The 19,363-nt window shown below is 35.5% G+C and overlaps 2 protein-coding genes across 3 annotated transcripts in view; one reads left to right on the top strand and one right to left on the bottom strand.

Annotated features, from left to right (window-relative positions):
- On the top strand, window positions 1-4,097 carry LOC132200436 (brachyurin-like). The gene is made up of 7 exons (XM_059625899.1): window positions 1-86; window positions 997-1,069; window positions 1,150-1,297; window positions 2,061-2,236; window positions 2,290-2,382; window positions 3,319-3,458; window positions 3,511-4,097. Exons 1-7 carry the CDS (start codon window positions 39-41, stop codon window positions 3,670-3,672), a joined length of 840 nt encoding a protein of 279 aa, XP_059481882.1. The 5' UTR covers window positions 1-38; the 3' UTR covers window positions 3,673-4,097.
- A 28-nt stretch (window positions 4,098-4,125) lies between these two features.
- The window catches only part of LOC132200435 (uncharacterized), a 67,379-nt gene continuing 52,141 nt past the window's right edge, over window positions 4,126-19,363 (bottom strand). For both annotated transcript variants that reach the window (XM_059625897.1, XM_059625898.1), the window contains exons 7-16: window positions 14,725-14,880; window positions 13,787-14,053; window positions 12,835-12,932; window positions 12,042-12,278; window positions 11,843-11,989; window positions 11,103-11,417; window positions 10,570-10,741; window positions 9,904-10,161; window positions 9,343-9,711; window positions 4,126-7,157 (exon numbers count right to left, since the gene is read on the bottom strand). In XM_059625897.1, coding sequence (XP_059481880.1) covers window positions 6,768-7,157; window positions 9,343-9,711; window positions 9,904-10,161; window positions 10,570-10,741; window positions 11,103-11,417; window positions 11,843-11,989; window positions 12,042-12,278; window positions 12,835-12,932; window positions 13,787-14,053; window positions 14,725-14,880 — 2,409 coding nt within the window. In that variant the 3' untranslated portion in view covers window positions 4,126-6,767. The remainder of the gene's footprint in view (window positions 7,158-9,342; window positions 9,712-9,903; window positions 10,162-10,569; window positions 10,742-11,102; window positions 11,418-11,842; window positions 11,990-12,041; window positions 12,279-12,834; window positions 12,933-13,786; window positions 14,054-14,724; window positions 14,881-19,363) is intronic.

Genomic DNA, 19,363 nt, shown 5'->3' with positions numbered 1-19,363 from the left:
GACGAGCAAACGTAAAATTGTTCCTGCAAAGCGAAAGGATGCAGAACGCTTCTCTCCTTGTCCTGCTGGCCCTTGCAGCGGCTGCCGTGAGTACAAAGTCAATGCTCGCTTTTCAAGTCGAACAAGAGGTGTGCACTGATTGCGGCCCTTCAACTATTGCAAAACGCCATTGCCGGAAATGCGCACCCACGCAATCAGAGCAACTTTATTCGCAATCAGAACTCGATTCTCAGCTTCTCATTTCATATGATTTCATATATTTTTTAATTACTAATTATAGTTTTAATTATGTTTTTGAACACTTGAAATTCAATTGCGTCCTATAGTGATAAAAGCAATTAAAATTAGTCACTTTGGATTACTTTTTTATCGCATTTTCTGTAATATTTTTTCTTCAACACTGGTAAGCCATTGGGAAAAATTTAAGCAAGTTATAAACAAATTAAAATGCAGTACAATATTCCAAAATTAAAAGAAGAATTTAATCCTTTAATTTAAATATTGTTAAAATTTTATAAGCGAATAAGTTTAAAAGTTTTATGTTTCATATTAAGATAACATTTAATTCTTAATTAAAATATTTAAATATTTTTAAGCAATTTTTAATAATTTATGGATTAAATAAATAAAATTATGCGGCTTTTAGAGAATCATTTAAAAGGAAAATTATCCTCATGCACGTTTTCATTTATTTGTAAAAACGCTGTGAACAATTTAATATTATTCATGAAGTTGGTACCATATATTATATGTATTTTAAACTTAAAAAGTTATTCCAGCTTCGACCCAAAAAGGGATTAGTGATTTATATAATGTTCATGAAATTTCGCATATTAATGAGATAAAACACCAAGGAAGTGAATGAAATTTTTCATAGGACGATACATTATAGCATGAATCATAGAGTAGCATTACCATATAATTAGATTCAAAAGATCAGGAAAAAAATGACATTCCCATTAATTATGTTGTTGTAAATGATATTCAATACTGCAGAGCTGCGAAGTAATTGAATGGTCCAACTTTAAGCCGGCCAACGTGCAGGTCGAGCCGATTGTGCCAATCACAGGTAACTAACTCACTCTCTCATTACAACTTTAAACCACGTAAATTAAATTGAAAGCGAGGTAAAAAGTTTGTTCACATCAGGTATATCGCCTCGCATTGTGGGCGGTAAGGCGGCGAGCAGGGGTCAGTTTCCTTGGCAGGCGGCGCTTTTCATCGACGGCCGCTCTTTCTGCGGCGGCTCCCTCATTGCGCCCAACATCATTTTGACTGCAGCCCATTGCACCGTTGCGTAAGCAAATTTTTAATATATACTAAATGTTGAGAATGCATCAGTTAAATTGTTCCGAAATATCCAAAACGAAAATTTGCATCGGCCTATGTTTTACTGCCCGATAACAACTTTTATCTTCTTGTAAAGGAGTCGGAAATGTTCAGAAAAAAAATCAAAACTCCATTGTTGAGATCTTAAGATGACTAACATAAGAAAATTGTTTATGGAGATGCAAGTAAAAATAATAATTAAATTTAGAAGTTCCTTGAGCGTCAGCCATGAAACAATCACCAATGACAGCTTCCACTCAGGAAACTTTAAAAGTTAAAAATCCGTTAATCGTTTTTTTTTTCTTTCAGCGCATTAGTAATTTGTATGGGTTAGATTATTTGTTCAATTGACTCTATTTTGGTTAGAGACTAAACCTTAACATAAATTATTATCTCACAATATTTCAATGAAATTGGTCAGAAAGTCAGATCTGCGTGAAACACGATTGAGACAGAAGAATGTCCACTTTTCTCTGGCGATCTGTACGTGACGCGCTGACGCATTCGGAGGATCAAATTTCTTCTCCTGCTACTGTCATTTCGGGATCTGTGTTAGTGTCACACTCGAGACAAACAACTCTCCAAACGAGAGACAGGAAAGAAAAATTGACCACGAAAACAAGTCATTTCCAAAACAAGCATATTTAGTTTTTTATATAGGATTTATTTTAATTTCCTATTCACTTTTTTAAATATATTTTTAAACAATTGTTATTTTTTTATTACAAAAGGGCAAGCAGAGTGACCGTGTACCTGGGAGCGCTGGACGTTTCGCAATTTGATGACAACTTGCGGCAGGTGTTCCTTTCGAGCGCGATCACAAACCACCCGAGCTACAGCAGCCTGAATCGCAACATTGATTTCGACATCGCCGTCATTCGCCTTCCAGCGCCAGCTACTTACAATTGTAAGCAATTTCGTTTGTGCGCCCGAATGCCTGTTTGATTCAATATATTGCAGCCTATGTGTCTGCGGTCCGCTTGCCTGCCGATTTGACCAACACTTACGAGAACGCAAAGGCTAAGGGCAGCGGTTGGGGCAAAATCTCTGACGGTGAGTTATTTACTTTTATGTTCACTTTTATTTTGAATTTCTTTGCAGATTGCCTTTTATTAAATACAACAGTATCAAAATTAACGTATGAAATAAAAGCAATTCCAAAATTTTAATTTTGAAAGACAAAAATTTAGCAAAGTTATATAATATATTTGTAATTATTAATATTTTGCTTAATTGATCCGTTTAAAAACGTTTAATTTTAATAAACATACAATACACAATAAACAATAAATTAATGTACATATATGTAGTCATTTTCTATGTTTAAAAATTAAATTTTTTGTATTTTACTTATTTTAAGTTGCTAAACTTACCAAATATAAGAAAAATAGAAGAATTTTTTTCTGTTTTCTTAAATTCATGCCTTTATGCCTTTGTTCAATTATAAAATGTTACATTTTGTTTTTAATACATGAACAAATCCATCTTTTAATTTAAATATTGTTTTAAAATGTAAGAACAAACAAGTTTATGAGTTTTATGCTTCTCATTATTATTTAACAATATATATTTTTTAATTAAAATATTGTCGTAGTTTTAAAGCAAATAACTAAAAAAAATTATTTAATAAAATAAATTTTTTTGTGGTTTTTAAATAATCTTTTAAAGATAATTATCATCAATTAAGTATTCAATTATTTGCAAAAACGCTGGAAACAATTTAACTTTTATATATGTATATTAGTCCTAAAGGTGGCATATATCATAACTTTTTAATAAAAAATTTTTTCCGTTTCGGCACCTAGTTTATTAATACTGAATTAAATAATGCTCATAAAATTTTTGCTTCGAAAAGAGAAAAAAATAGTAAGATAGTGAAGGAAATTGATTATTGTTTATTATAAAGAGTTCCATCTTAAAGGACTGAAAATTCTGTAAATTCGATTGTTTTCATTTTTACCTAATAAATAACTTATTTCTATTCAATAGCATCCAGCAGCATCAGTCCAACCCTGAACTACGCCGATTTCACGGTCATCTCGAACGCTGCCTGCGCCAGAGTTTTCGGTCCAGCAATAAACAACAACAAAATCTGCGTTGCCACCACCGGAGGCATCAGCACTTGCAATGTAATTAGTTCAGTGTGGCTGTTGACAAGTGATTAATTTCAAATGAAATTAGGGTGACAGCGGCGGCCCCCTGGTGACTCAGGATGCGCTCGGCAGGTACATCCTCATCGGCATCACTTCTTTCGGCAGCGGCAGAGGATGCTCAGTTGGCGCCCCGGCCGTTTTCACACGGGTCACCAGCTACAGAAATACTTTCATTTCTCAATTTGTGTAAAAGTATTACATAATTTTTGCAATTAATAAGGCTCCAGTATATTGTAAAATGGCTTTTTTTTAAATTAAGTATAATTGGTTTTATTTAGTAAAATAGATACTTTTTGCTAATTTGATTGGATCAGTAAAGCTATGTTCAAGTTAAAAACATTAATTGATCTGGATGATGTATCTCGTTATAGGCAGAGATTGCCTTGTAGTACACCATCTCATATGAAAATGTTTCATTAGGAATAATTAAAATCAATTATCATAATTTATAAAATAATTTAATCATAGAAAACATTTTGTCAATTTTTTTAAACTAGGAGAGAATATATTATTTAAAAAAATGTGATTTACTGTCTTATTGTTAGTCAGAAGCAATAATTACATTAAAATATCTCAAATTGATTCATTTCATAATACTTATATTTAATTAAATATAAAAATTGAAACGAACTTTATGGTTTTTATTAAAAAATTGAGTTTTATTGTCACCGTGATGGATAACAATTTTGACAGGATCTGTATTTAAGAATAGCCCACTATTGACAGAGGTGGATAATTTTCTTAAAAATTACTTAACTGCCTTAATTATCGCACTCTACGTGTTTTACATAAAACTGGAATATACGCGCGCTTTCGCTGAAATACATAATCATTTCATTTTCTCCACTCACGTTTAAAATGTCGCAGAAATACGCCTAGATTTCTAAAAAGAGATCGATCGTTTCGCCCTATTAGTATTATATAGTTTATCTGTTTAATAATAACAACCAATATATAATGCAACGATTCAATATTCTGAATAACAAGCACATACGAGATCGTCCCCATAATAATATGTGATAAAACATTCAAAATGCACCGTTCCTATCTCTTTTAGATCAATTGGCTATCCCCGTTTAACACTGAAATAAGTTTTGTCCAAATTAGCATGATAATTTCCGAGGAGTGAGATTCACAAGATAGGAATAAAATTCATTTTAGTGTTCAGCGGGTTGCGTACATTAGACAATTCCAGTAATTTTCTTCCCAACAAACAACGAAACAATCCCTCGGTGACATTTACACAGAGATTACACACAACATTTTTCATATAGATTTTGACCAGATGAGAAGATGAACGCAGTTTTCAATATTTTGTGATCAAGATTGTCATCATGCATCGAGATCCCGCTTCTTTTATCCCATTTCACCACTAGGCTGATTGAACAGCGTGAGCGTCGTGGACACAAGAGTGAAATCATAAATATTTAAAATTGTGCGCTTGGCCATTTGAACGAGAATTTCATTACAAGTTAAAAAAAGTGAATATTTTCATCATTAACTGTGAAAAAAGCAGACACGTATATCTCCTTGTGTGGAATAATGTTAAAAAAAGAACAAGATACGCACATTTCTTTTCGGCTAAACAATCTGGAAGCTCTCTGACTAACATCATTAACTTCACAAGTACAGACAACGCACATTTTTTTCTCGTATTATATATTTTTGTTCTTGTAACGAATTTTTAAAGTGGAACCTGCCCTTGAGTGAACTACACGTACATATTTGGCACTTCTCCTTTTTCGTTATTATTTTCTCTTTCAAATTTCTCAATTTTCATACACTTTTCACAATTCAGCTGTTTTTTAATTTAATACATAATATAGATAGTGTGTATATCTTCTTATTTATTATACCCTTTTGCATAAAAAATCACTATGTATTTTGTAACCTGCGCCACTCACCTTAAATCTCCTATAGTCTGCCTTATTTTGTAAAAGGGATATGTGGTCCAAAACGAATTCTAGTGTTTGGTGAGGCTGAATGTTTTGCTTTCAACTCTGCATTGTCAGCTCTATTCGGCTGGAAGGCGACAATCGTTAAAAACTGTTATTTAATCACCTCTTTTTTAGTTCGATTCTGAGCACTAGTTACTTTTGAGTCATACCAGAGACTTGCAACAGCAGGGGAATGATTTTTCTATTTTTGTGCAAATAAAACTTAGAACAGTTTCACTCCTGGAATTTTAAGGAACATGAAAACATAGAAATTATAAATTTAGTGATTTTGACGTGGTAAACTGAAGTTTTGATGAAACTTGATGAACAAATATTCTCAAATTTGGGATAAATTTGTGTTTAAAGCTGTTCCGCAACACAGGAAGGTAGTGCAAGTTGCATACCAAGTTTCTTCAAAATCAAAGTGTTCCACATGAAAAAGACGTGATTTTAAACGTTTGATTGGAAATTTGAGACCTAATACAAGAGATAAAAATTTCACGGGATTTTGCAATTACTTTCACGGTGATTCTATTATCTCTACTCTTCTCTTCTCAGTGACGAAAAATAGCCTTTTTGCATCGCCAAACTGTTTACGTTTGGAATATTGTGTGAGTCTCTATTTTATGAATTGTTAAAATGCTGCTCAGCAAAATCTCTCCTAATGTCATGGTATTTTATTTTTTCTTGCCAAAATTTGGCACATATAACCCTGGGAAAGCGCAGTACCTTTTATTTGTGCCAACCTCCAGGAAAGTCTCTGTTTCGCTCAACCCCGCAGTCCACAGGCCAGAAAGTGAGTTATTTGTAGACTGGTGAAAAAAGTCATTTCTGATGAAGGAAAATTGTATCACTCTGATGCAAAGTTTTCAAGCTATTTTTAATTCCAGAAAAATGTTTTTCTAGCGTGCTTTATTGTCAAATTAGTTAAAGCAGAAAAGATAATTTATTGAATTTCAATCATTGAAATATAAAATGCTAAATTTAGTTATTCATATTAATCTGATTTATGTCATGAGATGAATAACTTTTCATTTTCTATAAAGAAGTTCTAAGACTTTAAGAGATCAATTTTAACAGCAAAATTGAATAAGAAAATTTATGTTCGTTTTTCTCTCAAATGGAAAAGATCTTGATCTATTTCAACTTTTTGTGACTTTTGCTCACCAGTCCAGTCGCATTCGTTGTGTCCCCCCAAAAAAAACATAACTTCGAATAGATAAAAAGAGGATTATTAAATTTTACAATAATTTACATATTATGTAATTTTGAAGCAACACCGCCAATCGTCCTAGACCGTCGTGACGCGGTCGACGTAGCACAGGGACGAGTTGGCGGTGTCCGTTTGTCAGCTGAAGGAGAGGTCCTTGCCGGAGCTGCCCGAGGGCAGCAGGAGGCGCAGCCTGGCCTGTTTTTTGCGTCGGCGGTAGCACGCCTTGTAGGTGCTGACGCCGAGGGCGACGCACAGCGAGGTCAGGGCCGCCACCACTACTAGTAGGTAGAGCAGCTGCGGCAGTCGCAGGAAATAGGGCGCGCACGACTCGCTGGCCTCGTCGAAGCCCGAAGGGCAGTGCACCACCCCGTCGCAGAAGAGGCTCGAGTTGATGCACGCCTGCAGTTCGGGGCAGCGGTGCGAGCAGTGATTCGGGCTGAACGGGTCCTCGCCACCCGTGTTGCCCATCACGAAGCCCGCCGGAGGCAGGATCGCTGGTCCCTGCCGTTTCCGAATTGGCGAAACCTGAAATGTCCAAAATTTTAGAATCACAGACGAAAACCCAAAGATCAACTGTGATATTTGTAATTAATATTTTGCAATAAATAAATTAACATAGGAACTAATAGGTTTAAAAAAAATCAGTATTTAATACCATACATGGGTGCGCTCAACAATTTTGCGCTCGCGCTCGCGATCACTGGCAACAGTGCGCTCGCGCTCTGCGCTCGCGCTCAAGATTTTGAAAATGTTGCGCTCGCGCTCTGCGCTCGCGCTCAAATTTTTTAAAAGTCTTGCGCTCACACGTTGCGCTCAAAAATATTTTTATCCGAAGAAAAAGTGCGACTTTTTAGATAATTTTTTAATATAAAAAAAAATGCATCGGCAATTGGAAATGTTAAAGTTGAAGTTAAATCACCAAAATTGGGATCAGTTTTGAAGTTTTTGGTGTAAAAACACTGTTTTTCATTACAATTTTTGATCAAATTCGGGAATTTTTACTTTTAGTTTGAGCGCAAAATGAGCGCAATTGAGCGCTGCGCTCAGCGACCAATGCGCTCGCGCTCACGATTTTGAAAATCGTGCGATCGCGCTCTGCGCTCGCGCTCATGAGCGCAGATCGCAGAGCGCAAAGTGCGCTCTGCCCATGTATGTTTAATACATAAACAAGTTTTTGTGATTTTTTTATTTACTGTTTGTAATAGAATTCAGGACATTCTTTTTATGTTTAATCAAGTTCCGCGCAATTTAAAACACTGATTGATTTTTTTGAAGAATAAGATAATAGATTTATAGTTAAACAAATAAGCTTGGAAAAAATCAATCAATTTTTGGGGGCAAAGCATGTGTGTCTATTTAGGTTTCTTTCACATTTAAAAGTGGCGAAATAAATTGAAAATATTTTATTTCAAATTAAAAAAATTTATTTTAAATGATTTCAACCTCTAGGCCAAGCCTAAAAAATATTAAAAAACGTGACAATTGCTATTCAGATATAGAAATTAATTATCAAGTAGAATCTGATAATGAGAGAGATAGGACAAACGTTTTACATGCGAAAAAAGTGATCCAAATTACTTTTTCTATCGAAAAACATTTTGGTCATCTAGGTTTGGTCACTTAAGGTTATTGACCCTCACGACATATGACCTCAAAATAGGGTTAACCCAAATTTAGGCACAAAAACTGAAAAACCCCTTTTTGAATTTTAATTTGTTTGAAAAAATTGACACTCGAGGAGATGATCATGGAAATGAAGAGTCGGGCTTTTCCTCGTTGTAAAATTGTTTTCTATTCAAAAGAGCCATTTGTTTTTTGAATAAAAAACAATTTTACAACGAGGAAAAGCCCGACTCTTCATTTCCATTAGTTTTAATTGTAAATCTTATGCAAAAATATTTTTCTTCCTTATCTTGAAAGTCTAATCAGGTAAAAACAATGATTTTAGTTTTTTTTTGGTCATGACTTTTTTTAAAGTGAAAACTTTTAATAATTTTTATAATTTAAAATATTTAATAATTATGCATTCAATCTAAAAGAATAAAATCCAACAGATATTAATTTGCGAAGTAAATTACTATATTCATTCAGATTAAAATATGCAGTACAAATTTATATATCATTATAATTAATTAGAACAGAATTAATAAAATGTTCGTGCAAGGTTCATTGCAGAGAAAAAACAGGAATGCTAAAATAAAATTTTGAAATATGAACAAATTTATTAAAAATAACTAAATTTGCAAAACATTTTAAAATAAAAATAGTTTACTTTAAAATAGGTTGGTACTTAAATTTGTTAGTTTTAAGATTTTAATTAATATGTTCACTTATAAGTTTTTTTTTTAATTCTGCTAATTTTGGTACTTTTCTTGCTCATGAAATAGGCTCGCAGACCATGATCAAAACTGGTAAGAAAATTTTTCTGAATAAAGACAATTTTTGGGACCAAGAAAAGCCTGATCTCTTTATTCCCATGACCATCTCCTCGCGTGTCAGTTTCTTCAAACAAATTAACATTTTTTTTAATATTATAAATAAATTTAACTTTATTTTGTTTCAATTTATTTCTTTTCAAACATAAAAAATTACACCGCTAGCTGTTCCTAATTACCTGTCCATTAAGATGTTTTTATATCATTTTTTGTGCAGTTTTATTGTTTTAACAGTGTATAATTGATATGTATAATTTAGATTTTAATGATCTCACCTCCAACCAAGAGACAGAATATGAGCCAGGCTCCCTGGCCACAAATTCGACGAGCAGTCGCCTTTTCGTCTCGTCGAGCCCCACGGAGATGTTTTCGTGCATTTCCCAGCCTTCGGAGAAAACTTGGACCATCGAGTCTCGGTCGAAGGACATCGGACAAACGAGGGCTCGTAATTTACCACTCGAGTAAATGACCAGTCTGTTCTTGGTGAGGCAGTTGTGCGCTGGCAGACGAGGGAAGATCAGGTTGTTTGTGTCGTTGGCGTCAGGTGTGGGCAGTGGGTCGGGCATCAAGTGACCTCGCACTTTCACGTACAGGTACTTGCCGTTGGCCGGCTCCACCATCCACGGGTAGTTTTCACAGTAAATCTGGCAAATCACAAAAAAATTCAGTCGAAATTTTTATTGATTTTTGTATAAAATCTGCTTTGAAAGTTGGTAAATTAAAGAAAATTGTTAGGGACTCAATTAAATAATTCACGAATTGCCTTATTTTGTTCAAATTGAAGTTGATAAAAACGATTTATGTATAGATGAAGTATTAATAATTATTGTATTCACCTCATCATTTGTAATGCTGGGTGACCTGAATGTGATGTCGCCACTGGGGCCGGTCACTTTCCTGCTCCTTGTGCACGCAGGGGTGGCGATGAACTCGTATCTGCCCTCGACCATGACGTCATCGTAGTCCAAGTGCGGCCCCATGTCGTTCGCCTCCAGCACAATTTCTACCGAGTGCGAAGTGGACACGTAGATCAGAGGGGCCACCTCGGAGGAACAGGCGCACTCTCTTGGCACCAAAACCGCATCCTCTTGATGCTTTGAAATGAATTAAAAATAAGTAAACTGTAGAAAAATCGTTGTAATATTGCTTCCTTTCAAATTTAAAATCAAAAGTATAGACTATTAAATCATTCAATGATCAATGTAAAATGATTGAAAAATGGAAAACAAGAGCAAAAAGATGGGAAAAATTGATATTTTTAAATTGGATTTCTACACAACAGGACAGCGTCTGATTGAAATTTAATTTTAATTCACTCATATGTTAAAGGGAATACACCAAGATTATTTTTATTTGTACTAAAAAAATCCTTTAATAAATTTCATGTCGTATTAAAATCAGAAATTCAACAATACTATCTTTCTTGGTTAATTATAATTGTTTATTCTTCACAAAGTAATTTAATATTTAATAATTAAAAAAAACTTTGCAAAAGTTAATACCTGATTCCAAGGCACTTCATGTATCATGACCGTGGCCGTTCTGTTGCCAATGCATCTGTGCCTGCCAACAACTGGATCCAGCACTGTTTGACACCTTCCTGGTCCAGTGGCCAAACGCGTGATGGTCAATTTCACGCGCTCGCCCAGTTCTGCCTCAAACCGGAAGCGGCACCTGCACAATTTCCTCATTACTCAAATCCAGCCCTAATTCGCTGGTCGTCACATAATACCGGCCTCATCTAGCACTGCCGTTTTTCCAACAAAAAACGGTTTTTTCAGATCTTAAAAGATTAATTTAATTTTAAAGATTAATACTGCAAAAAGTGTACGTTTATGGATTGGAAATTTTAAGAAAATCAGATATAATAGTTTTTGTTCTGGAAATTTTGGAAGTTAATCCCATCGTCAAAAGAAAAATATGTAATATATTTATTTCTAAAACACTTCAGTTTTGCAAACAAAGGTCCAAATCTTCAAATTTTGTCAAGCCAGTAGTTTTTTGGTTTAAAATTGGATTCCCCAATTATACTTACTTGAGATGCCTGGCTCCTCCGCGGCCAAAGAGGAAAATGTCTTTGGAGGAGCGGAACGAGTTTTCCCGCATATCTCGAAAAGGCACGAGCACGTTCGAGGGCAGCACAGGACCCGTTTTGTGTCTGCTGACGAAGCGGCGGTCGCAGGGACCTGTCCCAAAAGGCTCGCCGTCCAGTCGTGGGTCCACGAACTCGTACAGGGCGACGAACCTGACAGGTCGCAGGGTCGTCGATTCCTGCAGCCTCAATTCGATTGTCACACTCGCGCCCGACGAAACAAAACTTTCACTTGAAGAAACTCTGCATGGCCTCGGACTGAAATGTTATTTCGTTCCATATATCAGAGAAAAGTAAAAAAAATTAAAAAATAATTTCTTTGGTTGATCTGTTTTGGTGGATTTAATAAAATATAAATTTCAACTTTACTCGTTTAAAATTATTTAATTTCCCTCTGCTGATTACGATTAATGTTCCCCTAACAACCTTCTGAAAAATCATCATTGTTAATTATTAGTCTACAATAATGCAATCAATAACTTTGGCTTTAAATTAATCTATTTTTAATACATTTTGATCAATCGCAATTTCTTTTAATCATCAAAACAACAAATTGTGATTGGTTCAGAAGAAATAAGTATAATTTAACTCTTTTCATACTGAAGGCTGATTAAATTTTCAATACTCTTAACTAATTAAATACTAAAATATTTGTAAAATATTGAAATTAAAAAAAAAATTACCTCCTTGTGCCGTTTGCTAGAAGCAGGTGCTCGCAACTTTTGTCGTCAAGGTCTTTGCAGTAGTGGGCGAGGAGGGACACGTTTTTGCCAAAACCGGACCCGGGGTTGGCGGTGGCGGTGAGCGAGCCGGGGTAGCGCGTGCGTTCGCTGCGAAGTTTTAACGTAATTAATTCCACACGTGCTTCTGCCTTTCTTTTACCAAAAGGGTCCACTGTCGCAGTGCTGTTTTATGGGCACGGCCACGTCGCCGTCCCAAATGCGCAGCTCCGCGCTGCAATTCTCGACTTGATATTTAGGGTCCAAAGAAGAGTCTACGTGGTACTTGAGCATCGAAATCCACACTTTGCTGCTCACCTCGGCGGCGGAAATGTGGTACAGGCAAGTCGTGTTCGGCGCTAATGAGTGCTTTGGGTTCTCCAGCCGACCACCCGTGTCACTAAACCAAATTAAAGACGATTTAAATATACTTCATTTAAAAATTTAAAAGTCAGTTAGGAGATACACGGCTGTCTTGAATCAATGTTAGGTTCAATAAAATGTCTAGAGTGATTTTTCAAACTTATTTATGGAGCTCAAAATTAATAAGGTGAAAATTTAAGTAAAAAAAAAAAAAAAAAAAGTTATACTTTTTAGGAAAATTGTACATTATTTTTTTGTAAATTCGATTATATAATAGAAATCAGTTTGAATTAGGCTTTCTAAACATTTAAATAAGGGATAATAATAATTTATCAATGTTATAAAAGTTTAAATTGTATTATTAATTATTAATGAAAGTATAAAGCAGTAAAAAGCGCTTATTATTACATGTATTTCAGGATTCTAGTTTGTGTTCAATAGCTTATGTGTTGAATTCTGTATTTTTATTATTTAAAGGAATTAACATTTTGTATTTGGAAAAAAATATTTAATGACATATTGGATTGGTATGGAGATTTATTTGGTTGGTTTTGTGCAAGAATAGGCACTTAGGCAGGGGTTCTTTAATTTACCTTCTTCCATTTGGCAGAAGCTCCGTTGACTGACGTATCCAGAATTCACACCTCTTATTGCGCGCATAGGTTGGGGTGTGAAGAGGCACGAATTTCACCTTAAATCATTTTTATTTTTCAGCAATAAAAAAAACTCATCAAACAATAATTAAAGTTACATGAGCAGAGCATGGGCGCATTGGTCGCTGAGCGCAGCGCTAATTTTGCGCTCAAAAGGAAGTTAAAAATTAGCAATTTTGGACAAATTTGAATTAAAAAAAAAAAACTGTTTTTATGCCAAAAACTTCAAAACTGGGTTATTTCAGTTCAACCTTGCAGATCATGTAGATTGATATTTAAATGGAAAAAAATCATTTAATAAGTCACACTTTTTTTACCAAACAATAAAATACTTGAGCGCAAATCGTGGGCGCGTCATTTAAAAAATTTAAGCGCGTACGCATTTTTGCCCAGGAGCCGGAGCACAGAAACGCAAAATTATTGAGCGCTGTTGAGCACAACCATGTAACTTAATTACTCATTTTTTTTAAACACAGACATTAACAGACGAAATTTGAATAATTGAACTAAGTGATCCTTAATAAAGAGAAATATGTATTTATTAAACAAACATTAGGCAAGAAGACACAATAGTTATAATTTTATAAATTTTCAATACTCATCAATCGGGAAAGCCAAGTTTATTTTACATACAAAGATTGAAAATACTATTAAAATGTTTGATTTAAAGTAGACACATTGAACTTGAAAAATACTCACTACGCATTTTAATGAATTTAAATTATAAATGTAAATAATTTATATTTTATTCCCAATATTGTAAAAACTTAGAAATAACATTTTAGTTACAAAATAATATTATAGAAATAATAAAAAATTTACAAATTCTTTAATTTAAAAACAAGTAAAAGAATAGTTTTCTGTAATCTAATTATGGAATAAAATTACATACCTCCACATCTAATTGAAATCCATGAAGGGCACTGGTGACGCCACCTGATGGAAATGAGTTGGTCGCCATTTGGTCACCCGCACCTTGAGGAGCCAAAAACGTTCCATAAGGCGAACTGGTGAACTCAACGAGTAGTTCAGGCCCGGACGAGACAGCCGGAGGCACGGCTTGTCCGCCGCCGCAGAAACGCATCAGAATCGGGTCTCTGGTGGTGTAACCATCGTAGATTGTAACGTAGTCCTGCACTTCATCACACTCGTTCCACGTCTGTGAAAATAAACAATATCAAATCCAAAGTCTTCAACAGATTCATTTAAATTTTCCAAATCAAGGAACTGGTTAATTTTTATTGTAAGGTTTGACAATAAAAGTTGATTTTAAAGTCACCTACTGTTTAAATTAACATAAAAAGCGAGAATTGTTTGAAAAGGACCACAAAAGATTTTTAATCTAGCTTTAATACCATTTTCAATAAAATTGTGAAATTCTCTATTCACTGCCTAGTTCAAATTTGAATTTTTATTCTAGTAAAAAAAACTTAATTTTTAATTTTTTATAAGGTTCAACTTATTACAAACATGAAATATAACAGAAGATATCATAGCAAAATCTTTTGAAGCAACATTTCATTTATTTTCAATTTTGTGCACTATATTTAGAAGTTTTCAAAGACTTTTTTAAATATAATATTTATCATGAAAAATGGTCGACTTCCAAGTTAGTAAAAGAAGATGAGAATAAATATAATAATTAAAAAAAACTGCCCGAATTTTGGGAGAAAAGAAAAAAAGGCTTCTAGCTGAATAAGTGCTTCTCGATTTTCGCATTCAACTCAGATCGCCTTAGGCCCTGTGAGAGAAAATCTGCATGCAAATGGAAGCTGCTGCGCATGAAAATGAGGATTGGCGGTGGCAGTTCTTTTTTTAGGGTGCGCGTACCTTGAGGCTATGCGAAGCGGTGCGACCAGCTTCGGCAGTGATGGGCATCGTGTCGGCCGGTCTCGAGCTGCCGGGCAGGGAACTCTGGCTCCTGATGGCCACCAGTTGTCCCGACGGCTGCGAGATGGAGATAAGGGCGTGTGTCCCGGCAAGGTCCTTTAATGAAAAAAGTAAAAATTGAATTTCAATTGATTAAATATATAATATTATATCTAATATAATTATTTTAAAATTAAAAAATCTTAATGAAAAATGCAGTTGGCAAGTTTAAGTTGATGTCTGAAATCTACAAATATGCAAAATATTTATTTAAAGCCTTCAATCTATTTTAAAATCAACCAGAACAAACAATTTTGAGCAAAAACTCGCTTAAAATTGTAATTTACAAATATTTATTTTTGAACAAAAATATAATATATAAATTTTGTTGGAAACAAAAATCCTTATTTTCAATTGAAACAAAAAAACCCAGCTAAATTTATGGAACTAGGCTAACAGTTCCCCACCATAATTTGCCAAAAAGAACTTGTTTTTATCTGTTACTCTTAATGTTTTCAAACTAAACATTAGATTTGTTGAATCGTAATAAAATTTTGGATGAATGCATGCATAATTTTGCCATCTGCCTGAAAATTCAATGAAGTTCATTTTTAGTATAATAAATCACCTACATTTATGAAAACACACAAAATATTAGTTTAATTTTGCTGATAATCTCAAATAGAATATCGGTGGAACATAAATGAATTTAAATTGTAAGTGCAAAGTTTTACTCAAATTTGATCAAGAACCTTGTTAGTTCTCTTGGCTTTTAATCAGCAATGAAAGCTATTAAAAGCTCTTTTGGTGAAAGAGTAGTTTTCCAACGAAAACCCGGCCAATGCTGAATGAGACGAAAGTCCGGTTGCTTTCGCTCCGAACAAATGCTGAGTCCGCGAAAAATAAATTAACTTTGGCGAACACACGCTGCTCCTGTGCCTAACAGTTAATAAACAGCATCTTGTCTGTTCGCGCGTAGTTCAGCAGACTGATTGCCTCTTGTTAAAAAGGAGCGTGACTAGCATCGCTACAAATCACGCTCGCTCGTGTTTAGTATTCAAGTCTGTGCAATTCGGCAGCAAAAGCACATCCTGATAATAAAATTCTGACGCAAAATGTCAATGTCAAAGTTGAGATCTGATGCAAGAAATATCTTTATTTGAAGTCAATTAATGCTAAAAAATCATATCACTCTAAAAAGTCTGAAAAAACATGAAAATAAGATTAGGGATAAATTGCAAAGTAATTTTTCAGTGCGGTTTTGTGATGAGCTTAACTTAAGTAAATTTTTGAATTCTTAATTTTTTATCCTAGGAGAGCTAAGTCAATTGATTATCCCCAATTATGTTGAACACACAGATCATTTAATTTTCATGGGCGTTAGAAAGAAAATTAGTCCTCGGCAGAAATTTAATAGTCCCTTAAAGGCGAAGGGAGAGTCTCACTTGTATTTCGTTGCACTTGTACTTTGTATTCACTTGTACTTAAGGCGGGGACGACCATATTTGAGGATGAGTTTTGTGCAGAAGGAAGGGCTTAATTCTTGATTCTGAGCGACTTGGGGAGCTAATGAATATGCAAAAATTGTTGCACTTCTACTTGGTTGCAGTTGTATTTTGGGTATAGCAAAACGTTGCAGTTGTACTTTAAACAAATTAAAGGTGTATTTTTTCTATGGTTGCAGTTGTACACAGGTTGCAGTTGTACTTTTATAATTTTAAGGTGTTGCATTTGTATTTTTGCTATGGTTGCACTTGTACAGGGGTTTTAAAAGGTTGCAGTTGTATTTCAGGGCATTGAAAATGTCCTATTTGACGTCCCACTTGTACTGCCGTCCCATTTGTACGGCATGGCAATGTTGCAACGCAGGGGAGCAAGGATAATATGTAGGAAAGGTGCGCATAGGTGCTTGAGAGTTGCCGCCAAAGGAGAATATGAATTTAGCTGATGCAAAAAAGGAATCACTTTGCATTCATATTATTGAATTTCATTTTTCTGATGGGAATTTGAAATTTACAAAAAAAAAATAGAGTAATTTTCAATTTAAAATTAGTATCATAATTTGTTTACTGTCAATTTGTGAAAACAGTTTGTTTTTACTTTTAATTAAATTGTTAGTTATCAGCAGTTATCAGTATGTAAGAAATTGTCTTCAAAAGAGCGTCTATTTCACTAGAAAATAAAATATATATACTTTTTGAATATTTTGTGAAAAACAGGAAGAATGGAAATAGGTCTGTAGTTTTCAAACTTGTCGTGGGCAGAGTCTTTGTAAATTGGGCGATGCAGATTAGATGCACAAGTGCACTACCTCCACTCAGAACATCACGGACGGAGATTTTTTATCAACTCCGGGGCCTTGTGTGAGAAGTTTGTTGAAGTTTATTAAGAATTAAATTAGTATGGTCTGCACTGACCGAGCGCAGGCCGAGCGCAGGCCGAGCGCAGGCCTGCGAATTTGATGGGCTACATTTTTTCCTATACCACGAAAAATCTCGCCTGCGCTCGGCCTGCGCTCGGCCTGCGCTCGGCCTGCGCTCGGCCAGTGCAGACCATACTAATTTAATTCTTAATAAACTTCAGCAAACTTCTCACACAAGGCCTGCGCTCGCCCTGCGCTCGCCCTGCGCTCGCCCTGCGCTCGCCCTGCGCTCGCCCTGCGCTCGCCCTGCGCTCGCCCTGCGCTCGCCCTGCGCTCGCCCTGCGCTCGCCCTGCGCTCGCCCTGCGCTCGCCCTGCGCTCGCCCTGCGCTCGCCCTGCGCTCGCCCTGCGCTCGCCCTGCGCTCGCCCTGCGCTCGCCCTGCGCTCGCCCTGCGCTCGCCCTGCGCTCGCCCTGCGCTCGCCCTGCGGGAGTGCCGGAATAGGGCCGAAAAGAACAAGGCCGAAAACGGCTGAGCGGAACAAGGCCGAAAAGGAATAGGGCCGAAAAGGAACAAGGCCGAAATACCGGTGCAAACTTAAAAGGAAGAACCGGTTTCTTTAGGAAAGCATCTATTACCGTGCTATGTCAACTCGTCATCCCTACAAGAAACGGGACGTTTCAGAAAACACCAGGACACACAATTTTCTTTATCATCGTACTTATAAGTCAACCTGTGAGATATATCTCCAATAATTCATGTGTGGCTGGAAGGAATATTTTAGATTTGAGCAATTCTTTTGCCAACCACATTGGGTACCCCCAAATTTGATGCTGGCTTCCTGAAATTTTCGTGGCTTAATCCTCATGACTTGAAAGCAAACTCCATAAATTTTTATCAAAAAATTTTCAAAATTGCGGGTTTTACGGGACATTTTGAAAAAATAAAAAAACTTAATTATCTCGGCTCCGTGATCGCACAGGGACAATCTGGATATGGTTGGATTTTTCTCATCAATATCTACAAAAATAAATTAATTTTAAAATCGTAGTTCATTTATTTCAAATTCAAACTCAAATTTGAAGATGTGCCTCAAGCTAAAAGTCAAATTTGACATCGTCATTCAATTCCTCGTGAAAATTTACGTAATGTGTCAAAATTGCGATGTGGGTATTTTTAGTTAAATTTTAAATAAAATAAAAAGATAAAATTTTCTGTGATTTTCTGATATGTGTCTCGTCTAAAATGAAGAATATTTTGCTGAAGTATTCTACAAAAAATTTTAAATTTTCGTCAATTTTCCAATGCGAAACGGCCGCATGAAGGATTTTGGTATCGGCGCTCAAAGGATCTTCAGTTTAAATGTTTGCTGAGCTGAACGCGCTCACGATTATCGGTTATTTTTCAGCTTTCGGCCTTGTTCCTTTTCGGCCCTATTCCTTTTCGGCCTTGTTCCGCTCAGCCGTTTTCGGCCTTGTTCTTTTCGGCCCTATTGCGGGACTCCGCCCTGCGCTCGCCCTGCGCTCGCCCTGCGCTCGGCCAGTGCAGACCATACTAATTTAATTCTTAATAAACTTCAACAAACTTCTCACACAAGGCCCCGGAGTTGATAAAATCTCCGTCCGTGATGTTCTGAGTGGAGGTAGTGCACTTGTGCATCTAATCTGCATTGCGCAATTTACAAAGACTCTGCCCACGACAAGTTTGAAAACTACAGACCTATTTCCATTCTTCCTGTTTTTGACAAAATATTCGAAAAGTATATATATTTTATTTTCTAGTGAAATAGACGCTCCTTTGAAGACAATTTCTTACATACTGATAACTGCTGATAACTAACAATTTAATTAAAAGTAAAAACAAACTGTTTTCACAAATTGACAGTAAACAAATTATGATACTAATTTTAAATTGAAAATTACTCTATTTTTTTTTTTGTAAATTTCAAATTCCCATCAGAAAAATGAAATTCAATAATATGAATGCAAAGTGATCCCCTTTTTGCATCAGCTAAATTCATATTCCCCTTTGGCGGCAACTCTCAAGCACCTATGCGCACCTTTCCTACATATTATCCTTGCTCCCCTGCGTTGCAACATTGCCATGCCGTACAAATGGGACGGCAGTACAAGTGGGACGTCAAATAGGACATTTTCAATGCCCTGAAATACAACTGCAACCTTTTAAAACCCCTGTACAAGTGCAACCATAGCAAAAATACAAATGCAACACCTTAAAAT

This window comes from Neocloeon triangulifer, unplaced genomic scaffold, assembly GCF_031216515.1.
Source record: "Neocloeon triangulifer isolate White Clay Creek 2 clone unplaced genomic scaffold, ASM3121651v1 ptg000014l, whole genome shotgun sequence".
Classification (NCBI taxonomy): domain Eukaryota; kingdom Metazoa; phylum Arthropoda; class Insecta; order Ephemeroptera; family Baetidae; genus Neocloeon; species Neocloeon triangulifer.
This window is presented reverse-complemented; position numbering and strand designations above follow the sequence as displayed.

Bases quoted from the DNA above. Each gene is read 5' to 3' on its own strand.
- LOC132200436 (XM_059625899.1), top strand. From the start codon at position 39: ATGCAGAACGCTTCTCTCCTTGTCCTGCTGGCCCTTGCAGCGGCTGCC. The intron at 1,070-1,149 runs GTAACTAACTCA...TGTTCACATCAG, and splicing joins GCCGATTGTGCCAATCACAG to GTATATCGCCTCGCATTGTG. The intron at 1,298-2,060 runs GTAAGCAAATTT...TTATTACAAAAG, and splicing joins GCAGCCCATTGCACCGTTGC to GGCAAGCAGAGTGACCGTGT.